Genomic DNA, 26,302 nt, shown 5'->3' on the forward strand with positions numbered 1-26,302 from the left:
AGCTGTATATTGACCATAAAAATATATGTGCTGAGTAGCATAAAATCATTTTAATTGACTTTAAAAAAAAATATATATATTATTATTATTATATTTTTTTTTTGTGTGTTACCTGTTTAGTACAAATACTTGAGGAAGGGGCCTCACGAGCATGTAAGAGTCACTCTAATGCAGGTTAATACGGCAGTGATATACTGTAAAAGGCAACATCAGGCAATCAGAATCTAACATTATTGTCGGCAATACTGGTAAATGTTGTCATGGGACGCAAATCCCAGATTATATTCATGTGCTCCTGATTTGGACAGGATGGGCCTATGGCCATATTATAGGATGGGCCTATAGCTTTGCATATTATAGGATGGACCTATGGCCATATTATAGGATGGGCCAATAGCTTTGCATATTATAGGATGGGCCTATGGCCATATTATACGATGGGCCCATAGCTTTGCATATTATTGGATGGGCCCATAGCTTTGCATATTATTGGATGGGCCCATAGCTTTGCATATTATAGGATGGGCCTATAGTTTTGCATATTATAGGATGGGCCTATGGCCATATTATACGATGGGCCCATAGCTTTGCATATTATTGGATGGGCCCATAGCTTTGCATATTATTGGATGGGCCCATAGCTTTGCATATTATAGGATGGGCCTATGGTTTTGCATATTATAGGATGGGCCTATGGCCATATTATACGATGGGCCCATAGCTTTGCATATTACTGGATGGGCCCATAGCTTTGCATATTATAGGATAGCCTATGGCTTTGCATATTATAGGATGACCTATGGTTTTGCATATTATAGGAAGGTTATGTGGCTTTGTATATTACAGGATGGCCTATGGCTTTGGTAGTAACCTTTTAACAAATGTGCGCCTTGATATTGCATGAATACACATTGCAGGCGCCTGTCTACATCTTATATAACACATGCTGGGCTGTCGTTGCTGTTTTGAACGTAATCTGGAGACATGTTTTCTTCTCGACCGGGGAAGTAAGGCTCTCGACTAAACAATGTATCTACTTAGCTGGCAGTTGTATCTGGAAATCCGCAGCTTATTGGGCCAAACCGGGGATTGCATGGATTAGCATCCCAATGAAATGCTCTATTATTAACACCCTTCTTCCTTATCATTATTCATGCGCTTGTCATTAGGTTCCACTAGTAATTGTAACTTTGTATCCCAGCAGTTGCTGTGGCAACAGACTACAATACTGTTTGGCTCCTGGATAGAAGGAGATTTGTCTAACAAGCAGGATGTGAAATGCCACACTGACAAAACCTCTAACACTGGGCTTATATCGTGTGTGTTGTGCTGCACAATTCAGGAAATGTGTTGGAACTTAAAGACATTTAATGGCAGACGCAGACTATGACCCACCGCATAAGGGGATTATATACATTTCTGGGGGGGTTCTAGGAAAAATATTCTGTGCGGTAAGAAGCCGGAGAGCTGTGTATACGCAGCACTGGAATTATCTTCTACTCTCTCGTCGGTGGAAAAAAATAAAAAATCAGCTTTTCTTCAGCAGTGTTTAGTAGAATGTTCCTGCATTGCTGCCACAAGGTAAAAATACAAAGATCACTCAGCTGTCTATTGTAGAATAGGGTACAGGGGAAATGGATACTGAGAGCTCAAACGAATAATGGGGGTCATTCCGAGTTGATCGCACGTAGCAACTTTTTGCGATCGCTTGTGCAGCTCCGCTATGCTAAAAAAGTTTCCTGTAAAAGAAGACCAGGGTAAGAGTTACTCACCCTGTGCGATCGATCCAGCGATGCAGGTCCCGGAATTGACATCAGACATCTGCCCTCCAAACGCCTGGACACGCCTGCGTTGGACTCACCACTCCCCGAAAACAGTGAGTTGCCGCCTGGATCCGCCTTCCTCCTGTCAATCTTTTTGCAGTCGCCGCTGCGACCGCTTTCTTCACTAGCGGCATCGCTTCCTGGCGACGGCCGTCGCCGGGCAACAACGCGCCTGTGCAATGCGGCCACTGCGCATGCGCAGTTCCGACCCGATCGCACGGCTGCGAAGAAGCGCAGTGTGCGATCGAGTCGGAATGACCCCCAATATCAAGAGTGGGAACCGCAAAGAACATAGGAGGTGTCCAGCTACGGATGGCCATCGAATGATCCCCATGAATCGTCTCCACCAATACTTTACATCGATGGCAGGAAACCATCAATGGAAACCATTAATAGTTTAAACCACCACGATGTATCAATACTGTGGGTCATGAAAATGTAGTGAAGGATCAAGGGTAGTGGAGCCAAGTACTGTAAGTCATTTACAAAGAAATGCAACATCTCTGCCAGCAATGTCATAGAAACCTCAGAACTCCCTCCATCGATGGCAAAACCATTGCCCATTAGAGGCAAAACAACCATCGATAGTCAGCAGCCATTCCTAGATCCAGCTCTTGTTTGGGATAAGTAGATAATAATTGGTGGATTCTTGCTCTCACTATATTGGCCTAGACAGTGCAATTATTGCGGACTAGGGAGAAAAAGAACTGGATAAATGTATTTTGTAGTAGCCACAGCAGTGTAACAATTGCAGGTTAGGGATCAGAAAGGACATAGCACAACTGGAAATGTACAGTATTTAGTTGGGGGCAGCCGTAGTGTACAGCTGACAGTAAGCTGTGGGATGGGTGGGTTGCTGGAGCTATGCATACATCAGAGTGCATGTAGCGGCAAGCATGCAGAGAGAAGTTGCAAGAGTGATGGGTTGTTTGAAAGTTGCCCCTATAGATATCTGATCTGATTATTAACGGCAAAGAAGGAGGGGGGTAAATATCTGTTTTATGTTTTTTGTTTTAACAGAACATAAAATTATCACACTAATTAATATACAATTCTTTCATCACAAACATGGTAATGCAGCATCGTTCCAAATAATCACAAATAAAGACATAACTCCTAAAATCCACAATCTCTATAATAAATTGACAGTGATCTGTCCGGTCTCCGTCATGCATAGTGAGAGCTGGGGTGGGCATGTGAGACGGGGTAGATCAGAGAGAGAGAGGAGAGCCCGGCGGTGGTGGTAAGTATAACAGGAGGGGGTAAAAATGGCGGCATAGTGGCGAGCCAGAATAGACCAAGACCTGGCGTGAGACATCAAACACTTATGCAAGCACTGTTAATAGATTAGTATCACAGAGGTATAAGAAGTATGACGTAAAAACAGTAATCAAGTAATCGCCAGTATGGGACTTTGGGACTGGGGAAAGCAATATATATATATAGTTTCTCTTGCTCCTATAAAGTCTGGATATTTGGAAGAAACGTGTCAGTAAGTGCCAGTGACCATACTGAACAAGGTAGTGGCTGAATAACAGAGTATTTATTTTACTTGGATGTCAGTGCATTTGTTATTCCTTTATTTACCAGAAACAATACTGACTTTTTTTCCCCTTTTACCAGACATCCATCACTGTTATATTCTAGAGTGTTCTTTGGATTGTAAAGTGGTCACTATAATACTCAGTGTATTGTATGGTGGTCACTGTAATGCTCTCAGTATTCTATATCAGTAACTAGCATGCTCTGGGTATTATATGTGGTCACCTAATGCATTCTGTATGGTATATTCATCTCTAGAGCGCTCTGTGTATTGTATAAGGGTCATTGTAATGCTCTGTATATTGCATGTGGGCAATGTAATGCATTATGTATTGTACATCCATCTGTAGAGTGTTCTGTGCAGAGTCGGATTTATGGGTCAGGCCACCCCTAGGCACAATGATATTGGCTGCCCCCCCAAGCAATGTTATCGGCCGCCAAACAACCAACCCCCCCATTCCTCCCGGCCCGCCCCTCCGCCCTCCATACGCTGCTGCTATGATGCGACGGTGAGAGGGGGAAATGCCATGCTGCACTGCTGCTCTGATCTGGGGGAGGGGGGCATGACTGCTGTGCCACTCCACTAATGCGGGGGAAGGGGCAGGACCAGTTGTAGACTTTGTAGCCCAGGGCAAATGTTTCCGTTGATGCCACCCCTTCCCCACTGAAAACAGGGACAGTGCGCACCGAAGGTCCTCTGTCACCAACCTGGGGCACCCTGCAAGTGTTCCGAGGCACCCCAGGGTGGCATGGCACACAGATTGAGAACCACTGCCTTAAACACATTACGCCAGGTAGATCCGCTTATACATATTGCGCCAGGTAGAGCCCCTTATACACACTACGCCAGGTAGAGCCTCTTATACACATTACACCAGGTAGAGCCCCTTATACACACTATGCCAGGTAGAGCCTCTTATACACATTGCGCAAAGGTCAGGCCTCTCATACACATTGCGCCAGGTCGAGCCCGTTACACACATTGTGCCAGGTAGCCCCTTATACATTGCACCAGGTGAGAAAGAGTGGTAGAAAAAGAAAGAGAGAGTGTGAGTGTGTGTGTCACTCTCCACCATCTGCGCCGGCTCCTGTCCCTCTGCTCTCGCCTCTTCCAACGACCAATGAGTAGCTGCGGGGGACGGATAGGTGCAAGGAGCTGGAGGCTGACGGGGGGATGTGGGCAGCGGAGATAGCGCTGGCGGGGTCACTACCCGCCCTGCTACCCCCACCGCACTTAGAACCGCCACGAGCAGGGGGGAGAACTGCTGTGCTGCTCCTCTGGTTTGGGGTGGCGGAGAAACTGCTGTGCCGCCCCCCAGCAAATGCTGCCCATAGGCATGAGCCGAGTGTGAAATCCGGCACTGTTCTGTGTATTGTGTATGGGTCACTGTAATGCTGAGTGTATTGTATAGTGGTCAATGTAATGCTCTCACTATTGTATATCAGTCACTAGCATGCTCTGTGTATTGTATGTGGTCACCTCATGCATTCTGTATTGTGTATCCATCTCTCGAGTGTTCTGTGTATTGTATTATCCATCCCTGGTTTGAAATTTGTAATTTCTGTTTTTACTTATAATTTATCTTTCTGTAATCCCTGGGTGTCTCTTTTGTTCTTTTTCAAAAAGCTAAATAGATTGTATAGCATAAAAAATAAAATGTAAAAAGTTGTTCACATTGTTTCTTTAATCAAACTGTTGTGTTCCCGTCAAAAAAAGCATTTAGTATAACGCACTCATTTTTTTAAATCTTTTTTTCCATTATCTACTAAAAAAATTAATTTGGAATACATCAACATGAAAGCCACTTTCTCTATGGAAAATTATTTTTTGTGTTGTTTTTTCCCCTCAATGTTAGCTGAATAAAAACAGCTACAGTACGTTCTTGATGCAATTCTAACCCTCACTCACTTTCCCAAATTAGCATATATTTTAACTACGTGACTTAAATACTAAAATGGGGTTTACAAAATTGCACAATGTTTAAAGCATGACCTGTCAATTTTTTGCATTTACTAAATTTTGGGGTATTTTTACAGAATACCCCCAATACTGTTATTTAAACAAAATGTGTTACAAACCCCAGGCTGCTTTGTCATGTTGTCCTCATCCATTGACTGAAGGAATCGAGATTCTGAAATAAAAAATAGAAAAAAAAAATATGTGTTTTTTTTTCCTTTTTCTCTCTCTTTTGTTTCGTTTTTTTTTTTTTTTTTTTGCCTGAGATCTGTATCAAAAACTATTTTAGGAAAATAAATGAAAAGTCACTGAAGCGTTTTCAGTGGTTACACACTCATATTTCATCCATTTCACAGATATGAAAAGAAATGTCTAATGTTCAAGCTGAGGACAGGACGGACATGACATTTTATCACAAGAAAGGTCACGTTTTATGTCTACATATATTCAAGGTTAAAACCAACAGGTGTAAGTTATACGTGTCACAGACAAAGGTCTGGATTGGTCGATTTGATAAACAAACAATGGCGAAATTCCTATGTAAATGTCACATGTAGTAACGGACGCTAGTAAAAAAAATGGTGTAATGTGATAACGTAAATACATTTCTTCAATCGTGCTTTAAGAAGGCGGCCCGTCAAAAAATTATAACTTCAATGTGTTTTTATAACATAAAATATAAATTTGATAAATAATTCACTCACTTAGAAGTTAATATGTTGCTCAGTGGCGGAACGCACTGTAAGCAGCCAGTTTGAAAACAGACACAAAAGTTTATATTTTCTCTATGGTCTAGTCCAGTGGTGGCCAACCTGCGGCTCTTTCATCCGCCGCATGCGGCTCGTCTGGCTCCTGGCCACCGCTGCCCGGCACATACACTTGTCTCCGGCGGCGGTGTCACTCTTCAATTCAGCGCCGGTCTGTGAGCCAATCAGAGCTCGTGGTCCACCAGCTAGGACTGCCGGACCGCGAGCTTTGATTGGCTCACGGACCGGCGCCTATTTGAAGAGAGACACCACAGCCGGAGAGTGAGGGGCTGGAGAGGCGTACGCTGCGCTCTCCTCCCCTCACAGACAGCAGCAGCAAGGTGAGCAGCACGGGAAAGGGGGGGGGGGCATGTATATCTGGCACTAAGGGCATTGCTGGCACTGTGGGGACATGTATACCTGGCACTGGGGTCATAGCTGGCACTGGGGGCATAGCTGGCACTGTTGGGACATGTATATCTGGCAATGGGAGACATATATCTGGCACTAGGGGCATAGCTGGCTCTGTGGGGACATATATATCTGGTACTGGGGGCATAGCTGGCACTGGGAGACATATATATCTGGCACTGTGGGGACATGTGTATCTGGTACTGGGGGCACAGCTGGCACTGTGGGGGCATGTATATCTGGCACTGGGGGCATAGCTGGCACTGTGGGGGCATGTATATCTGGCACTGTGGGAACATGTATATCTGGCACTGTGGGGACATGTATATCTGGCACTGTGGGGACATGTGTATCTGGTACTGGGGGCACAGCTGGCACTGTGGGGGCATGTATATCTGGCACTGGGGGCATAGCTGGCACTGTGGGGACATTTATATCTGGCACTGTGGGGACATGTGTATCTGGTACTGGGGGCATAGCTGGCACTGTGGGGGCATGTATATCTGGCACTGGGGGCATAGCTGGCACTGTGGGGAGATGTATATCTGGCACTGTGGGAACATGTATATCTGGCACTGTGGGGACATGTATATCTGGCACTGTGGGGACATGTATATCTGGCACTGGGGGCATAGCTGGCACTATGGGGACATGTATATCTGGCACTGTGGGGACATGTATATCTGGCACTGTGGGGACATGTATATCTGGCACTGGGGGCATGCTTATCTGGCACTGGGGGCATATCTGGCACTGTGGGGACATGTGTATCTGGCACTGTGAGCATATATGTATCTGGCACTGTGAGGCATATATGTATTTGGCACTGTCGGGCATATGTGTATCTGGTACTGTGAGCATATATGTATCTGGCACTGTGAGGCATATATGTATCTGGCACTGTGAGCATATATGTATCTGGCACTGTGAGGCATATATGTATCTGGCACTGTCAGGCATATGTGTATCTGGCACTGTCAGGCATATGTGTATCTGGCACTGTGAGCATATATGTATCTGGCACTGTGAGGCATATATGTATTTGGCACTGTCGGGCATATGTGTATCTGGTACTGTGAGCATATATGTATCTGGCACTGTGAGCATATATGTATCTGGCACTGTGAGGCATATATGTATCTGGCACTGTGAGCATATATGTATCTGGCACTGTGAGGCATATATGTATCTGGCACTGTCAGGCATATGTGTATCTGGCACTGTGAGCATATATGTATTTGGCACTGTCGGGCATATGTGTATCTGGTACTGTGAGCATATATGTATCTGGCACTGTGAGCATATATGTATCTGGCACTGTGAGCATATATGTATCTGGCACTGTGAGGCATATATGTATCTGGCACTGTGAGCATATATGTATCTGGCACTGTGAGGCATATATGTATCTGGCACTGTGAGGCATATATGTATCTGGCACTGTGAGGCATATATGTATCTGGCACTGTCAGGCATATATGTATCTGGCACTGTGAGCATATATGTATCTGGCACTGTGAGGCATATATGTATCTGGCACTGTCAGGCATATGTGTATCTGGCACTGTGAGGCATATATGTATTTGGCACTGTCGGGCATATGTGTATCTGGTACTGTGAGCATATATGTATCTGGCACTGTGAGGCATATATGTATCTGGCACTGTGAGGCATATATGTATCTGGCACTGTGAGGCATATATGCATCTGGCACTGTGAGGCATATATGTATCTGGCACTGTGAGCATATATGCATCTGGCACTGTGAGGCATATATGTATCTGGCACTGTCAGGCATATATGTATCTGGCACTGTGAGGCATATATGTATCTGGCACTGTCAGGCATATATGTATCTGGCACTGTGAGCATATATGTATCTGGCACTGTCAGGCATATATGTATCTGGCACTGTGAGCATATATGTATCTGGCACTGTGAGCATATATGTATCTGGCACTGTGAGCATATATGTATCTGGCACTGTGAGGCATATATGTATCTGGCACTGTGAGCATATATGTATCTGGCACTGTCAGGCATATATGTATCTGGCACTGTCAGGCATATATGTATCTGGCACTGTGAGGCATATATGTATTTGGCACTGTCGGGCATATGTGTATCTGGTACTGTGAGCATATATGTATCTGGCACTGTGAGGCATATATGTATTTGGCACTGTCGGGCATATGTGTATCTGGTACTGTGGGGCATATATGTATTTAGCACTGTGAGGCATATATGTATGTATCTGGCACTGTGGGGACATGTGTATCTGGCACTGTGAGCATATATGTATCTGGCACTGTGAGGCATATATGTATTTGGCACTGTCGGGCATATGTGTATCTGGTACTGTGGGGCATATATGTATTTAGCACTGTGAGGCATATATGTATGTATCTGGCACTGTGGGGACATGTGTATCTGGCACTGGGGGCATATATGTATCTGGCACTGTGGGGACATATGTTTCTGGCAGTGTGGAGGCATTTTTATATGTATGTGGCACTGTACAACATGACTAAAAACGGAGTTATGACACAAGGTCATACTCCTACAAACGTCATACCGAAAGGTGTGCGCACAAAAATGGGGTGTAACTTTGTGAAAACTAGGCCACGCCCCCATTTTTGCACACGCGCCTTTGGCGCGCGCATGATACTGGCTCTTGCCCTTGACTACAGATCTTTTCTGGCTCTTTACCTCTGACTTGTTGGTCACCACTGGTCTAGCCGGTTAGTTATTAGCATCTAGGGGATACCTCTCTCAAACTGTTTTGCTTTTGGGGGGACAGTCCCGATTTCATGCAAGTTAGTCCTGACTCGTCTGCAGTTAAGAGGTACAGTATGTTCCCGCTCACCATGGCATGTCAAGGAGTTTTAAGGGATGGGAGGTTAACGGGTAGCTTACACGTTGGACGTACTAAATATACGTTGGGGCGTGAACACTGTGACACAGATATGGGCCTCATTCAGATGTGTTTGGAGGTGCTATAGCTCCTGCTTACTGTACATAGAAGTAGTAGCAATAGACCTAATATGGTAATACAGTAGGGGTAAGTCCACACTCTGGCCTCCCAGGTCCGTGGTTGGCATATTTGAGTCTGGATACAAGCATTATAAAGTCAGTGGGTAGTTATCACTAGCAGCGCTGATGTACGTTGTTCAAACCCCCCCATACAGAGTGGAGAAATGGCCAAGCTGCCTAAAACAGCCAGTTTTGTAGTAGAATTTATTAAGTATAACATGATAGGTCAAAGCAAATTGGTTGCCATGGGCAACTTCTCCATGGGTCCACTTCTCCATTCTTTTCACTGCTTGATAAATCTGACCCTAGAGTCAGCGCTCAGAGTGAGCTTACATACGCTAGCGCCGATTTGACTTTGGCGCCAGGGTGATGTCCCCATCTGACATTTGCCCCTTTAAGCTATTATGGGTTAATGCACTGCACAAGTTCGAGCAAACTTGGATAACTCACTCCCCTGGCCCAGCATAAATTGTGTAAGAAAATCCTGACTGAGTCTTTAGGGCCAATGTAGGCAATGCCCCTGATCCAACCAACCAAGCTGTGGCCATTCCACACCCATGTTTTGGTAGATCAAGCCTACTTCCAGATATAGAGACTGTCCCAAGAAAACTGGTACTACTGGCAGGTATGCGTCATTATAGGGATAAGGCGTATTTTCCATTGTATTCATCAGGTGATAAGCGCCATTGCTAATGTACCGTATAGGGGGGCTGCTTACCTCCAAAGTCCGCCACCACGGCGTGGCCATCTTCATAGAGGAGAATGTTGTGGCTGAAAGGGGAAAACAAAATGGGGTTACATCAAATTTACTCATCTAAGTGCTTAAGGGCAGGCTGGGACTTGTAGTTCTCTGCACTGAGACATCATGCAAAGAACTCAAAGCACGGTGTTTAGTTAGCTTATCCTGCTTACGGTGGCCGTCAGAGCGGGAGCTGTAAAGCATGAAGATTACCAAAGCTTGGAATAAATAAATATATATATATATATATATATAAAATGCTACAGGACACACGGATACACTGTGTAGATTAGTTGCATTATGCTCTTTTCTGTAACACTAATGGTGACACTGCAGCGTTTTCAAGGTAGAAGAGGTGTGGCCAGCGCTTTGGGTGGGGTTTAGGGCTCCAAGGTGTGTTTGCCTGCATCATGTATGCCCGAAAAAATAGTATAGCACAAACCTAATGCACAAAATAACACACACGATGGAAAATAAGCATAAATTCCTGTAAAACAACACTCCTGTATATGATATATGAGATACTGCCCACCCTGCTGTAAATAACATGTACAGTATATCAGAATTCACCTGAGATCCCTGTGGTCATTTTCATCCAGGGTAACATAATATTGGTAACAACTTATACTAATACCACTTTTAGACAGAAAAGTCTGAAAGTCCCGGCAGTTACCCGGCATTTCAGTGCCGGGTCGTTTTGCCGGGACCTGCCTGACCCCCCCCTTTCACACGGACATGCAAATTACCAGGTTGAGAATTTTGACCCGGTAATTTGCAGATCAACTCGGGTATTTTGTCTGTGTGAAAGGGTCAACCCGTGTCATAATTCCCGTGTCTCCGATCCTGGTAAATTCTTGGGTCGAAGTCCCGGGAATTACAACACAAGACGACCCTTTCACACAGAAAAAGGACCAGCGTGTTTCATGAAATTACCGGGTGGAACTGCTTCATCCGGTAATATCATTCTCTGTGTGAAAGCAGTGTTAGTTATAGGGTGGGGGTGGGTGCATTGGGGATCATTCCGAGTTGATCGTAGTTGTGCTAAATTTAGCACGGCTACGATCAATCACACTGACATGCGGGGGGACGTCCAGCACAGGACGCCTCGCAAGTCAGTGCCGCCCCCCCCCCCCCCGCAGAAGTGCAAAGGCATCTTAACCTACAGTTACTTTTGCACCCCCGCTGGCTCAAAGTCACACATCTCCGCCTGCAACACTCTGCCGTGGCCGGGTCTGTAATGTCTGATACTGACAGTGTGGAGAAGGGGGTGTGGAGAAGGGGGTGTGTTGACGGTGCTGCGGACATGTGCCTCACCTCTGACAGGTAATAGATGGGAATGGGTTGCGGGTGCATGTGTGCGGCTCTATTTGGTGTCACCCTGTTGAAGGGTGATACCCGGGTGCGGGCCGCACCCCCCGCACCCGCCTCATGACGCCACTGCCTGGAGGTAGCAAGCTGAAATGCGCGTAAAGAGACCGGTTTGGGCGCCCAAACGGATATCTTCATGATCGCACCCATTAGTTTAGTCAGGTTTAGGTGTTTTGCGCACCTAAACCCGACTGTACTGAGCGCGATCAGCTCGATAACGGGGCCATTTGAATATCTCCCCTCTATCTCCTGTCAATTTAGATGGGAGATGGGAAGGGGGCGTGAACATTTGAATTCCCCCTCTATGTAGCTTAAATTACATTGGCATCCGCTGTACCCAGATTGTGCCACTATGCCAATATGCCTATATATGCCTATATATCAACATAAACCTCTTTCCAGATATGGCAAAGTAACAACTGTGGGCCGTAAGGTAACGTTTCTACAGGGTGGTCTTCAGGTTGCCGGCGGCCGGCCTCCCGGCGACCACCATACCAGCGCCGGAATCTCGACCGCCGGCATACCGACATCTTTTCTCCCTCTTGGGGGTCCATGACCCCCTGGAGGGAGAATAGATAGCGTGGTCGCAAGGGGCTCATTTGCGCTCGTCCAGCTGTCGGTATGCCGACGGTCGGGATTCCGGCGCCGGTATGCTGGTCGCTGGGACCCCGACCACCGGCAAACCATACTACACCCATTTCTACATAATAAAGGATTTATAAACGCATAACAAATCGAACAAAATAAGCCAAACATTTTGCTTCTACAATAAATTGAAACATTCAATCCAATAAAACTTTACGCAAACACTTTTAATTTGACAGTTTAGCATGTAAATGCATTAGTTTGTCATTCTAAGTTGTAAAAATTACTTATAAATGGAAGTATTGTATAGATATACTGTATATATCACTCCCCCTCCACCCTTCAGAAAAAAAACAAAAACAAAAACCTATTTTTGTTAGTGGAATAACAAAGCTCATTGCGTTGTGCAGATGAAAGTATACATGACTGCAGGGGTGTTGGGATTTTCATAAAGTGCTTCAGGATATTCTTAACATCTAGGGAGAGATACGCAAATGAGACACCTCACAGCTCGCGTTATTAATACAATAGCAGGCTCCCGATTGCACAGAAGAATGTATAGAAATGTTTTCCCATCAGTGTGGTTTTCCTGAGTCTACAGCAGGCATGCCAAACTCAAAATCCCAACTGGGCCGAATTAACAAGGTCCAAGTATATATATATATATTAATATACACACACACATACTATATACTACCAAGAATATATATAACTATATAAACTCGTATAACTATCAGGTTGAGTATGTGCCACCCTCACCCAATCAGCTGTCCCCTCACTCATTCACCTGCCAGCATCACCAATTCACCTGCCCCCTCTCATCAGCAATCGGGTCATGTAGCGCCTCCGAAGTTGCCAGGGACGCTGTTGGGTTGCCAGGGATGGGGGACGGGCGGTATAAGAGGCAGGGTAGGTGAGCAGAGCCAGGTGGGAGGTGATGTTGTCACTTCTCTCGCTGGCCGTGCTGTGTGTGCTGGAGGCTGTGCTGCTGGCCAGTGCCAGGAGCCTTAGCCTGCTGCCCCGCTCCAGCCCGCTCCCCGCCTCGCTCTCTGCTGCTGTCCGGAACCTGTTCCTGCCCATGGTACTGCTGCTGATGCTGGGGCAGTGGGGGTGGCGGTTGCAGAGCAGGCCCCTGGTCATCCTACAAAGCCCTGATGAGGTGGGCTACATCCTGGAGCGGGGCTGGAGCCACGGGCACTGCTGACATGGTCAGTGTTTTAGCCCAATTCCAATGGGCCGCAAAATGATGCGGTAGGGGCCACGGGCCGCGAGTTTGACATCCCTGGTCTACAGAGTCATATTTATGTGTGTACAATGATGAAAATGGAGGTTTGCCATTGGAGACCATGCTACAGAAACCGTGAAGGATTGGGTGTAGTATAGAAGACCTACATTGTCTAGATAGACAGTCATTAGGTTGACCCCATATGGTCAACATGCATTAGATTGACATGGTCAAAAGGTCAACATAACAACGGTCGACACAAGTTTTTTTAGGTCATTTTGTATGTTTCATCATATGTGACCACAATTAGTGCAATATGTACCCTCATTGGCTCGCTTTGCTTGCCATGCTTCGGGCAAGGTCACTATTCCCAATCGCAGTCCACGCGGATAGTAAATTGAGCAACAGTTGAAAAGAAAACCAAAACTTATGTCCGCCATTGTCATGTCCACCTTTTCTACCTGTCAACCTTAAGCACTGTCTACTTTCTAACTGTCGACCTTTTGACTCTGTTGACCAATGGAGTCGATCTATTGACTGTCGTCCAATACTTTGGAACCCGAAGGGTCGGTGTAGAAGCGGAAATCTGCAGCTACACAGCCAAAATGATATTTTGTGAAGTCAGCCACCTGTTTGTGTGCGGTTACACCTGTTTATGGTGGTATCGGCATTTTCCAAGGTGCTAGTTACGTGGATGTAAATTGTGGCTGCCTTTGTGGATCTTGGTGGATCAGTGTTTGTTGGGACACGTAGCCAGGGCACGGAAATTAACTTTCAATGGGAAAAGGTGCGTACCAGCTGCCCGCTTTATGGGGGTCATTCCGACCCATTCGCACGCAGCGGTTCTTCGCTGCGGTGGGAACGGGTCGGAAATGTGCATGGATGCTGCTGAAGAACAGGTTGTAACTCAGAGGGGTGGAAGGGAAACATTTTAATTAAATGGTTTGTCTAAATGTGATAGGAGCAAGAACGACACAAAATGCAAAAAACTAAATCCACTTTGGCACAAATGTGCGGGCACCGGGCCAATTGATGTGACATGGCCGCTAGATTTAAAGCCACAATTAGTTTTAAAGGCAAAACTAGGTTGGGGTTACTAGAACATATTTAAAAGCTAAAAAGATGATTCCACTCAATTAGCACCACCCCCTTTCTCTCCCTACCCTTAACCGTGTGCTCCCCTAATCTAAGAATCCCATGTTCTGTGCTATGAATGACCCCACACATGAGGGCCTCATTAAGAGTAGCCCAATATCATCTGCTCTTATGCGTTATCCATGGGAGCCCAGGTAAGAGGAGAGGGGTACAGGTACTATGTACCCGGGGGGCCATACTTAGTGGAGACCCTTGGGTCGGCTACCAAGGGGGACGTGAACCCCTCAGCAGTGCTGCAGCGGGCGGCATCGTCAAGTATGGTGAGCCGATTCCTGCTTGGAGGGATTCAAATTGTTCCCCTTTCCCAGTGAGCTGATTGGCCAAGCACTGGGAGGTAGCACGGTTAATCATCCAATGGGGAACCCAGAAGAGTTTTACAGCTACCACTGCAGTGCCCGCGGTGTGGCGCTGCACATAGTATTTGGATCTATTTTTGGGGGGTAGGAGGCGTGGGCACATCTCCTGGATTTTGGCCCCCCTCCCAGTAACCAGGCTTTTGACGGCCCTGGCATCATCATTTTGCTGTGGCCACCAATGTTCGAAGTCTCAGCAACAGCCTTTATCGTACAAGATCCATATCATCAGTAGCCCAAAGCAGAGTTATTACATGGACAGAGGGCTGGGCCAACATAGGTCTCAGCCTACAACTTACTCCAAGTCAGGTCTAACCTGGGGCTTCAATAGCAGTTTGGAAATAAAAACCAAGATAACCTGTTAACCAAAAAGTTTGTTCAGCACATGAAATCTACCCCGTACATTCTAAATTGTCCCAAATAAGGAGAAACAGTTATAGGAGACTAATGAAACTTTTAAGGGTAGATGTATCAAGGCTTGGAGAGAGATAAAGTGGAGTCGTCAGCTTCTGTCATTTCAAAGACTGCTAAATGACAGAAGCAGATGGGTTAGTTTGCTGTTCCACTATAGCGCTCTCCAAGAATTGATACTGTACATCTCTCCCTTACTGTTAAATTCAGGATACGAAAGTTAGATGATAGGAAATGAAGTGCTGTAAGTTAAACATTTCGCATAGCCATAAAGGGAACTGCGCAATGGAAACTGTAGTCTTATAGGGGAGATTTATCAAATCTTGAGATAAAGTGGAGAAACTGCTCATCATAACTAGCCAGCTTTTCTCATTTTACAAACTGTGCTAGAAATCTGACTGCTGGTTGCTAGGAGCAACTTCACTTTATCTCTCTCCAAGATTTGATCAATCTTCCCCATACAGTATTAAGATACTGTAAATGTATTAAAGGCATGCACATAAATCACGTTCAACGCATACCATGTGGTTGAAGCCGATAAATAGATGACATAACCCTACTAATATATGGAGCTAATTCTTTGAAAGTCTACAAATATAAACTGAAATGCATCTGTACAAATACAGTATTCCAATATAATCCGGATTTCCTACGGCTATATATCTACAGTAATGTCCATCTCTTCTCCATAAGACCAATGTACTGGGTACATGAAGGGACACTACTTATTTGATATTGTATTTGGACAGGATTTTGCAGCGTGTTAAATAAACGGTGTAAAACGTGAATTTCTACACGGTGAAAAACAAAACAAAAAAAACAAAAACACAACCTCTCGGTTTAGACATAACGGCCTTATCTGAAATCAGATTATGCAAATGACTTCCAAATCAATGCGTGCGAGGCGGTTTCCAGCGCTGTGATATGTAAAATGATGCATTTTATTACAAGTCTTTGAAGTCATGGAAACAGAAATCTTAATAAACGGAGGAGAATTTAGGCACCAACTTCATCAGAAGAACCCGTATACCAGGGCTGCTGCTGTAGATTTAAGACGGTTGCATTTGAACAGTGAATGTTTTTGTAGCCCCCGTATAGTGCAGGGGTTGGTAACTGGCGTGCGATCAGCTGCTGTGCTCATTACAGGCTCTGTTATTTCTTCCTAATCATCTATTTGTTGCTAATTGTCTCATGTCCAAACGCCCTGTCTCTCTATATATATCGCAGGATGCAGGCGGCACTACTAGGATAATAATAAATATCAAAAATTTAAAAAAACAGGTCGCTTCAACAGTTCAGAACCTTTGTGCCCTTTCATCAGGGATAAGATAACACACTCGCCTAATAAAGCCATCACCCATGTGCGGCTGGAGGACAGGACATAAGAGGACCAGGAACGGGGGAAAGTATACTGAAATGGGAGGGGGCAGGGATGGAATGGGGGTGGCTGGGGGATACTGTGTGATTGTGTCTCCCCCTGTTTTGTAGACGTTCCTTGGCCAGGGTCTAAGTCTTCTGAGTGAAAACACCGCCCATCCTGCGTAACCCAATGCCCGATTTTTTCACAGATGATCCGATGCTGAGACATCAGACGCAGCAGCAGATCACAGAAGCCGGCAGGAGGCGACCATAAGACGCAGCTGCTGTGCATACTGCGTCCATCTGTGAACCAGGCCAAGAATGTCTACTTATGTATGTACTTCTCATATACTTCTCAATGTACACAGGGCAAGAAACAGAATAAAGAAACCTATCAGAGTATAAACTTCGGCTGCTTCGGACCCGGTGCTACCTCCCAATATAATCCAATCAGTTAGGAGAACTACATTTTGGGAAGTAGGTATCACCAGTGCCTATTTCCCCATTATCCCTCCCTCAGTATCCGGATGATAGACAGTGTCTAGTTAGACAGTCAATAGATAGACACCATATGTTAGACAGACACTAGGTAGACAAGGTCAAAAGGATTACATAAAATTGGTTGACATAAAAAAGGTAGACACAGGGATGTTTTAATTTTACATGTTTTTGGACTATTTCATACCTTATCTATCCATGTCGGCATAGAGTTGGTTATAAACCTTGTGGTGAGCGCAGTGAGCCACTGAGCCCGAAGCGTGGCGAGGGGATGCCTTTCTACATTTGGGGGTCCCAGATGACAAAACAATCCACACAAACCCCAAAAATGCAAAAAAAAAATGGTGTCTACCTTTTTTTATGTCGACCATTTTCATGTCGACCTTTTGACCCTCTCAACCTTTTGTATTGTCTACTTTTTTCATGTCTACCTTTTCACCCTGTCGACGTATTGTCTACTTTTTTCATGTCTACCTTTTCACCCTGTCGACCTCTTGACCCTGTCGACCTTCTGACCGTCTAACATGTGGTGTCTATCTATTGACTGTCTCTAACTAGACACTATCTATTATTCCCCACCCCCATCCTCTCTGTCTCTCTCTTTTTCTCTCTATATATACAGATAGAGAGAGAGAGAGAGAGAGAGAGAGAGAGATGCCATAGTCGTCAGGAACAAGAGGCCAGCACACAGTGTTATAATGCAGATATAATCCTTTTTAGCAGAGACCGAGGAATAACAGACTTAATATGTCCTGCCGATCGCTGCTCTTTCCATCCACCCTGGGACCTTTATAAACCTAGCATGGCTCTTAATATCTTGCCCCACAGATGCCCCGATGTTACCGTGCCCCAGGGATGCCCGGATGCTAAGCTTTGGAAACAGAATGCAGCTTTTCTACAGTCCAGTGTAATGGTAGTGTTTCCCTCCCATCACCAATGAAGAAATATTATTATCACAGTACTGTAGTGCTACCAATAACATGCTTGTATTCTGCAAAACCTTATGGGGACATAAAATGATTCATACGTGGAAGTTTATTACCTGAGAAGCGTCCCATTGTGAGTGCTACTGCTTAGCCAGTACATAATCTAGAACACAATATAAACCAAATGTGCTTCCTAAGCTCTGGAAACCATAGAGCCTGCAAAATACTAAATGTTACAGCAGATAAAGTGCGAAGAAACGGAGGAAGTCTAATTGTACATACAGCTGGAATTGATCCGTGCAGAATGAGAAGGTTAGAAACATTCGGGGGGGTGGGGGGATTATGAAGCATTTAGGCCGCATACACACAGCAAATGAACTTTGCAAATTGTGTTGCCATTTGCTCCACTCAAATGCACGAGATTCCTACAATGTCATTAGAGAAAACAGTCGGGTGAGGAACACAAATTATTACTAGATAACGGATTTTTCCTGGGAAACTGTCCCGAGGGAGCTGCACAAGTCACAAACTCTGTGATTTCTATGCTCAAACACTGAAAAGATTCCTGGTGGCAGACGCAAAAATGTAACAGGCTTGTAGAAGGTCAAACAAGTCTCTGAGTCTCAGACGTTTGTAATGTGCTTTATGTTTTAGCAAAAAGGGTATACTTGCCTACACTCCCAGAATTTTGGGGGAGTTCCCCTTGACTCCCGTAACATAGGCTGTCCTCCCGGATCACGCCCCCTGCCCTACTGAAGTGAGCAAACCATGAAACAATTCACTGCAAATCACATTATCATGCCTTCGCCCCTGGCTGCATGATTATACAAAATGTGGCAATGCACAGATTGCATTGTCACACCCCATGCTTTTTCCCTTCAGAGGTGCAAAAAGTGGGCAAGGATGATGTGGCCGGAGAGACCCCCAGCCCACGTGGACAATGGCCGCTGCAGCACTGAAGAGGTTAACCCCTAGTGCCCGGCGCCATGTTGCGGACAATAGGCGCTTGGCGTCACTGTTAAATGTACTTACGGCGCTGGGCGCAGACTGTTTAAAAATATGTTTACTGATGTGTCTTAACATGTCATATGTAGTGCTCTGTGCACAATTGCAGGAATGCATGTTTAAATCTCCTATATAATAGCCCTATTCTGTGACCTTGTGATTCATTTGCTAACGCTGGGCGGAGTCACAACAGTGGGCGGAGTTATTCAAATGAGTCACAGAGATCTGGCCAAATCTACAGGAGACTAGGAGCAGAAGCAGATAGCATGGGCATTGGGCATGTCACAGGCAAGGGTGCATACCTCCCAGCTTTCTGCAGGAGCTTTCTCCAGGCAGAAGGAGGGAAACACACTCGGCGAAAAGGGGGCGTGGTTTCACGGGAGGGCCCCCGTTTTCGTCAGCGAGGGGGCTTGCCCAGCGCTCTGTGAGCTGCTGGCATGCCCCCAGGGCTGATTATGAGTCCGGGGGGCACAGGGCACTTGAGACAGGGAAGCCCTATCTCATTGCTGTGCCTGCTGTGGGTTGGGGGCGTGGCCTAATCGCGGCCCGCGCGGCCACGCCCCCTTATGCAAATTCCGATTTTTATTTTTATTTTTTTTATGGGATTTTGGCCCCTCAGCTAGGGCTAAATCCAGAGGAGGTGGTCGCTCCCCCTACACACCCGCACAGGGAGAAGAAAGCAGGGAGACTGCTGCCTCCCTGCAACACCACAGACCTGCCAATATGCAGCAGCGTGTGCTGACTGTAGCACAATGCTGCCGCTGTTGCTGGCAGGACGGGGGGAGCTTCTGAGCTGGGACAGAGCTACTCCAGCCGGGGGGCCCCCTAAAACTGTGGGGCCCACGGTACGTACCCCCTGGCCACCCCCCCCCCCCCTTAATCCGGCTCTGCTGCTGGAACCCCCCCCGTAATCCGTACCCCCTGATGCCCCCTCTCCTTCTGTCTCCACTATTCACCGCTGCTCTGCTAAGCAGAACAGCGAGTACAGGAGCTTTCCAACTGCCCCCCCCCCCCCCCCCCCACCGCCGGACACTGCGACCCGCGGGTGGGACAGCGGGACAGACCCCAAAAAATGGGACTGTCCCGCGAAAATCGGGACATTTGGGAGGTATGGGGGTGTGTGAGGGGTATGTCATATAGACAGACGGGCACCGGCTCACTGTGTGCTTGACCCCCCACATCGGCATACTCAGCAGGGTCTCTCTGGTGCGGAGGAGCCTCACTTTCTGACACACTCCACGCTTCTTAGCTGCAGTTTAGTGGGGCACCTGCCGCTGTGCAGGTTCCATACTGCCTCTGTTATCTCCAGCCCCGGCAACCCCACCGCTAGCTGCAGCGCTGCCACCCGCAGTGGAGTGCGCCCAGCTCATTCACACACTTTAGCTGGCGGGTAGCGCTGCAGAAATCCGAGCTGCTTGCAGGCTCTGACCCACTCCTCCCTCCAGCCGCAGCGTCTCCTGGGAGCTAACCAGTCACTCCCAGTCTCCCCTTACCACAGTGCCCGGAAGCCGTGAGGTCCGCGCCACGTGCATGCTATGACCCCCTCCTCCCTCCAGCCGCAGCATCTCCTGGGGGCTAACCAGTCATTTCCAGTCTCACCTTACCACAGTGCCCGGCAGCTGCGCGAGGTCTGCGGTGTGTGACTGAGGAGGGGGGGAGGGATGCGGACTGGCAGAGAAAGCAGGACTCCAGCCTGAGAGAGTCAGCCATGCCAAGTCTCCAGCAGCAGCAGATCCCAACAGGTTGGAATGGAACAGCAGCAGCCAGCAGCAGTGACTCCGGTAAGACACATCTGTCTGTCACCACTGTTTTGTCCCTAATACCAATCTCTCCCGTGCCCTGTGTTCTGTCATGTCCCTGTCACCCCTGGCCTTGCCACCCTTATTCTGGCCCTTTCACCCTTATCCTGGCCCTTTCACCCTTATCCTGGCCCTGTCACCCTTATGCTGGCCCTGTTACCCCTATCCTGGCCCTGTCACCCCTGTGCTTGCCCTGTCAACCCTATACTGGCCCCGTCACCCCTGTCCTGGTCCTGCCGCCCCTACCCTGGCCCTGTCACCCCTATCCTGTCCCTATCATTTCTGTCCTGGCCCTGTCACCCCTGTCCTGGCCCCGTCACCCCTGTCCTGGCCCCGTCACCCCTGTCCTGGCCCCGTCAACCCTGTACTGACCCTGTCACCCATGTCCTGGCCCTGTTACTGCATACCCTCCAACTACCTTTTATGGCATGTACAGTACCCGCAGCGCCTCCAGACCTCTCCCCAATGCACTACACCTCCGCACCTTCCCCTCCACCACATGCGGCACTCCACCCCTCCCCCACATGCTGTGCCTCCAGACCCCCTACACCACCCGTGGCTCCCACTCCTCCACCCCTTCACCACCCACAGCACCTCCAGGCCCCTTCCACCATTCACCCCCCTTATACGTCTCCCCCCACACCTGCCCCCCTCCACCCGCAGCATCTGCAGACACCCTCCTCCATCAGCGGTCCCCCCCTCACCCACCCCTCCCCCACCAATGGCACCCCCGCACCTGCCCCTCCACCACCTGCAGCACCTCCGGACCTCCTTTCCCATCCGCCGCAACACCCGTACCTGCCCCTACCCTACCCATGGTGCCTGCGGTCCCCTACCCAACCCCCGGCACACCCATCCCACAGCACCTCCGGAACCCTTCACCCATCCACAACATCCCCACACCTGCCCCTCTCCCACCCGTGGCACCCCTGCCCCTCCCCCACCTGCAGTGCCTCCGGACCCCTCCCCCATCTGCATCCCCTACTCCTCTGCCCCTCCCCCACGCGCAGCACCTCCCGAACCTTCCCCATCCGGGCCCCACCCCCACTTCTGCCTCCCCTCCACCCGCAGCATCTACAGACACCATCCGCAGTCCCCCCCCGCACCCGCTACATTCTGTACATCGTGCCCTGCAGGTGCTGTTCACGCCGTCACAAGGGGCTGCGCCTCCTTCACCATCGCACGCCCTTTCATTGTGCAATATTTAACCACTAACAAAGGAATGCAGGTAATACTCCATATAATACAAATATTAAACCCCAGAAAGGCATGCAAGGGTTAAGGGGGCGTAGCCCCTTGCGACGGTGTGAAGAGCGCCCGTAGGGCGCGATGAAGCACCTAGTGTATTTATATTTAAGATGTGGTCACCTGTATATTTAAAGGAAAAATGCAGTTACTATAGCTGTCTGAATAATCATCTCCTGTCAGTAGGAAGTGGCATGCTAATGGCCCTGTCCTAGCAGAGAGGTGTGAATGACAAAACCTTTTGATGTGTAAGTTCCTTAGAGAAAGATGCTAATCACGGGGTCTATGGGCTTGGAACCTGTTTCATGTACCTGATTTAATTGATATACGAACCCTGAATGGCAGATGCAGGAAGGAAGACTGTTTGTTTGTATTGTAGCCTTTCCTGTTGTAACCCCAAACACTGGGTTTGCCTGAAGATGTGAATGACCAGAAACATTTGTATTTTGAAGCTATGTGATAAATTTATCAATAGTGAATGTTAATATGATACCAAACGTTGTCTGGGTGACAGGAAGGAGGATATTGTTTTAGTGCACTTATCTCCTTTTGAAATGTAATTTATTTATTGGTATTTTGTAAAATATCCTGATTGGGGCTCAGGGAGGACATGACCCCCTGCTGTACTGTGTGGAAAATTGACATAAAAAGGATGCCTGCGTGCCTCCAGATTGTATTGTATTGTATCATCTTCATTCTGCTGGAACATCTTGCTGTATGCTGTTGCCCCTAGCAATAGGGATGAGTCTTTTTTAAGGCTATTGTTGAGCAAATAAACATCTGCCTCAAGAAGATTGCTTCATCTTGTGACCTACAGGGTTATGCCAAACATAGCCCCGTCCTCCGGCTGTCCAGGAAAGCACCTAGTGTCTCCAAGTTCCGCCTTCCGCCAGCTATCGGTAGAGGCCTAGCAAGGATTCGTCAACACCACACAGGTGTGGTAACGCAGTGTGTCGGCACATACAGAGCAGAACCGTGGTTCCAAACGCCACGGCAGGTTAGGAGTTTGGTGGTGGCAGCATAAACCCGCCCACAGCGCAGTGGGTGGAGTCAGTAACAGGCGGTTACTGACGGTAAGCGGGAATCCCCTATGTGTTCAGGTCCCGTGTGACCTAACCCTCCATTCTGTGCACAGGAGACGGGACGCGAAAGCGGCGAGTGCTTTCGTACGGGACCGTCCTGTCACAGAAATTGGTGGCATAGCGGTGGGATAATCCCAGGCGGCTTTTCATCACCCGATTGGAGAAGCCGAGTTACTCAGGGGAGGAGTAACTGCAGCGCAGGAGAATGCACAAGATGGCGGAATTCAGCGGAATGTCCAAGGATGATCTTGAGATCGTTTGCCAGGAGAAGGGTGTGGATATCCCTTTCAACGCGTCCAGAAGCGTCATGAAGGCGGCGCTCATGAGCGTGGAGGAGTCCCATCGGGCGGAGGTGGAAAGCACTGACGGCGTCAGCATCGCAGAGGACGGCCCAACAGTGGACCTTCGTAAGGAACCGGTGAGACCCACAAGCCCCGCCCTCTCTCACAGCAGCAATGTTTCCCAGCAATCCCTAGCAGGGCCAGGATCCCAACGTCCCAGGGGGGGCGGCCCGGATACCCTAGCAGATCGGCTAGCTGAATTGGGGGAAAGGGCAACGGAGCAAGAACGCATGCTTGTCATTCGGATGTGGCATGCGGAGCGGGCATCACAAGCAGTGGTACCCCGGGAGCCGTTGTCAGCTGTTGTACACAGATCAGGACGCATTCAGTTTGCCAAGTTTGCAGACAGTGATGGGGACATTGATGAACATTTACAAGTTTTTGAAAGGACTTGTCAACTACACGATTTACCCAAGTCGGAGTGGGTGAGACACCTTGTGCCCACTCTGCATGGAGAGGCCTTGGAGGACTGTGGGGACTACGACGAAGTCTCACGGGCCCTCTTCCAGCGATTCTTCATCACTCCAGAGTCTTACCGGAAGAAGTTCAGAGACTTGCCCAAGAATCCTAGCAGCACCCATGAGTAGTTCGCCAACCAGCTGCGGCAGTACGTGGTGAAGTGGGTGAAGGATTCGGAAGCCACTACATGGGACGCACTGATCGACCTGATCTGCAGGGGGCAGTTCTACCGCAGGTGCGCCCCAGAAGTGAAGGAGTGGGTGCTAGACCGGGAGCCACCCAGCTTAAAGATGGCTGCCCAGTTAGCAGACAAGTATGTGGCAATTCGGCCACAGGGGCAGAAGCACCCAGCCAGCAGCCAGCTCCAAAAGACTGCACCACCAAGGGGACCCCCCTCTTCAGCTCATCACCCCCAAAGACAAGCATCTTCCAACCCGGGTGCTCTTGGCCAGCAACCGCACCGCAGCGTCCCTGCAACTGATCAGAGATCATCGGTGCCACGACTGGAGAAAAAGTGCTGCGGCTGTGGGAAAATCGGACATCTGAGGATTAACTGTCCTGCATCCCAAGCACCCCAGACTCGTGCCCCAAATCAGAGTGCTGGAGCCCGGCTCGCTTGTTTGACGAGAGGAGATGAGCCTACAGAGACTGTTCCCCCTCCAGTCAGTCTGATGGAGTGTGGCGAGAGACAGGTGCACTCTGCAGAGAGAGTCACCTGCATGGCCAAACAGCCCCTACACAACATGTGGAGGCACCTACAGCCAGTCCACGTGGGACCCCTGCAGGGGGAAGGCCTAAGAGACTCTGGGGCCTCAATCACTGTGGTGAGCCCAAACCTTATAGATCCTGCTGCAGTATTGCAGGGTCGCACTGCCAAGGTCACCCTGGCAGATGGAACGCAGAAAGAGGTTCCCATGGCAAGAGTCTACCTGGACTGGGGAGCTGGACCAGAGTTGCGAGAAGTTGCCGTCATGGATGGTCTCCCAACTGATGTGGTCCTAGGAAATGATGGTGGTCTGGCCGCCATCACTGTGGCACAGGTAGCGGACGAGGAGGAAAAAGTAGGCCTAGGTGACAGGGTAGGTTTCCCGAGTCATAGGTCGACAGAGGAGGATTGGAGGGCAGGTCTGACAGTTAGGGCAGACAGTTGCCAGATAGGAATGACGGAGGTGCAGTGCCTGGGGCACCATGTGGGAGGAGACTGGGGTAGGCACAAACCAGAGGGGGTGGAGGCAACCAGAGGCTGTCCCCGACCCACATCACCCAGACTGGTACTGACCTTAGAACCTGTAAGGCCCTACGGACATGTTGTCATTGACTTTAGTCCTGTAGTGAACCCCTTTACAGAGATGGCTAGGAAGGGCATTCCCAAGTCAGTGGACTTTGCACCCGCTTGCGAGTTGGCATTCCAGTCATTGAAGGAGGCTCTGGTACCCGCTCCAGTGCTGATGGCGCACATTCTTGACCAGGACTGTGTTTTACGAACTACTGCGCCACTGCACGGACTGGGAGCAGTACTGAGCCAGGAGGAGCCATATGGGCAGGAGCACCCTGTGGCCTATTTGAGAAGAATACTGCTATGGTGGGAGGTGGTGTATGCCACAATTGGGACACCTTGGGTGGCACTGGTGTGTAACTGGCCCCCCACCGTGGTGACCTACCACCCACCTTTTTAGGTGGCTGCAACCTACCTTGGGGAAATTGGACAGACTTTTGTGGTGGAGCCTTGAACTTGGACTTCAGGTGGACTATTTGAACATTGTGCACCCACGAAGAGAGGCCCACTACACTATGGATGAACTGTCTAGGCCGGAGCCTACACCCCCTAGGTAGCGTCCCCTTCAACACAAGGGACTGCGGGACCAGGAGCCATATCATTGGGACATGACTCGCTGGTTTCCTGCTTGAATGGGGGGGGGGGGGGGGAGAGTGTGGCCGGAGAGACCCCCAGCCCACGTGGACAATGGCCGCTGCCCGGCGCCATGTTGCGGACAATAGGCGCTTGGCGTCACTGTTAAATGTACTTACGGCGCTGGGCGCAGACTGTTTAAAAATATGTTTAATGATGTGTCTTAACATGTCATATGTAGTACTCTGTGCACAATTGCAGGAATGCATGTTTAAATGTATTTATATTTAAGATGTGGTCACCTGTATATTTAAAGGAAAAATGCAGTTACTATAGCTGTCTGAATAATCATCTCCTATCAGTAGGAAGTGGCATGCTAATGGCCCTGTCC

The 26,302-nt window shown here is 48.3% G+C and overlaps 1 protein-coding gene across 4 annotated transcripts in view; it reads right to left on the reverse strand.

Moving 5' to 3' along the window:
• TNNI3K (TNNI3 interacting kinase) overlaps positions 1-26,302 on the reverse strand; it is a 308,028-nt gene that overhangs the window by 150,726 nt on the left and 131,000 nt on the right. For all 4 annotated transcript variants that reach the window (XM_063939083.1, XM_063939082.1, XM_063939084.1 and 1 more), the window contains 2 exons: positions 10,231-10,283; positions 5,445-5,497 (listed from right to left, as the gene is read on the reverse strand). In XM_063939083.1, coding sequence (XP_063795153.1) covers positions 5,445-5,497; positions 10,231-10,283 — 106 coding nt within the window. The remainder of the gene's footprint in view (positions 1-5,444; positions 5,498-10,230; positions 10,284-26,302) is intronic.

The sequence above is a fragment of the Pseudophryne corroboree genome, chromosome 9, assembly GCF_028390025.1.
Source record: "Pseudophryne corroboree isolate aPseCor3 chromosome 9, aPseCor3.hap2, whole genome shotgun sequence".
Taxonomy (NCBI): Eukaryota; Metazoa; Chordata; class Amphibia; order Anura; family Myobatrachidae; genus Pseudophryne; species Pseudophryne corroboree.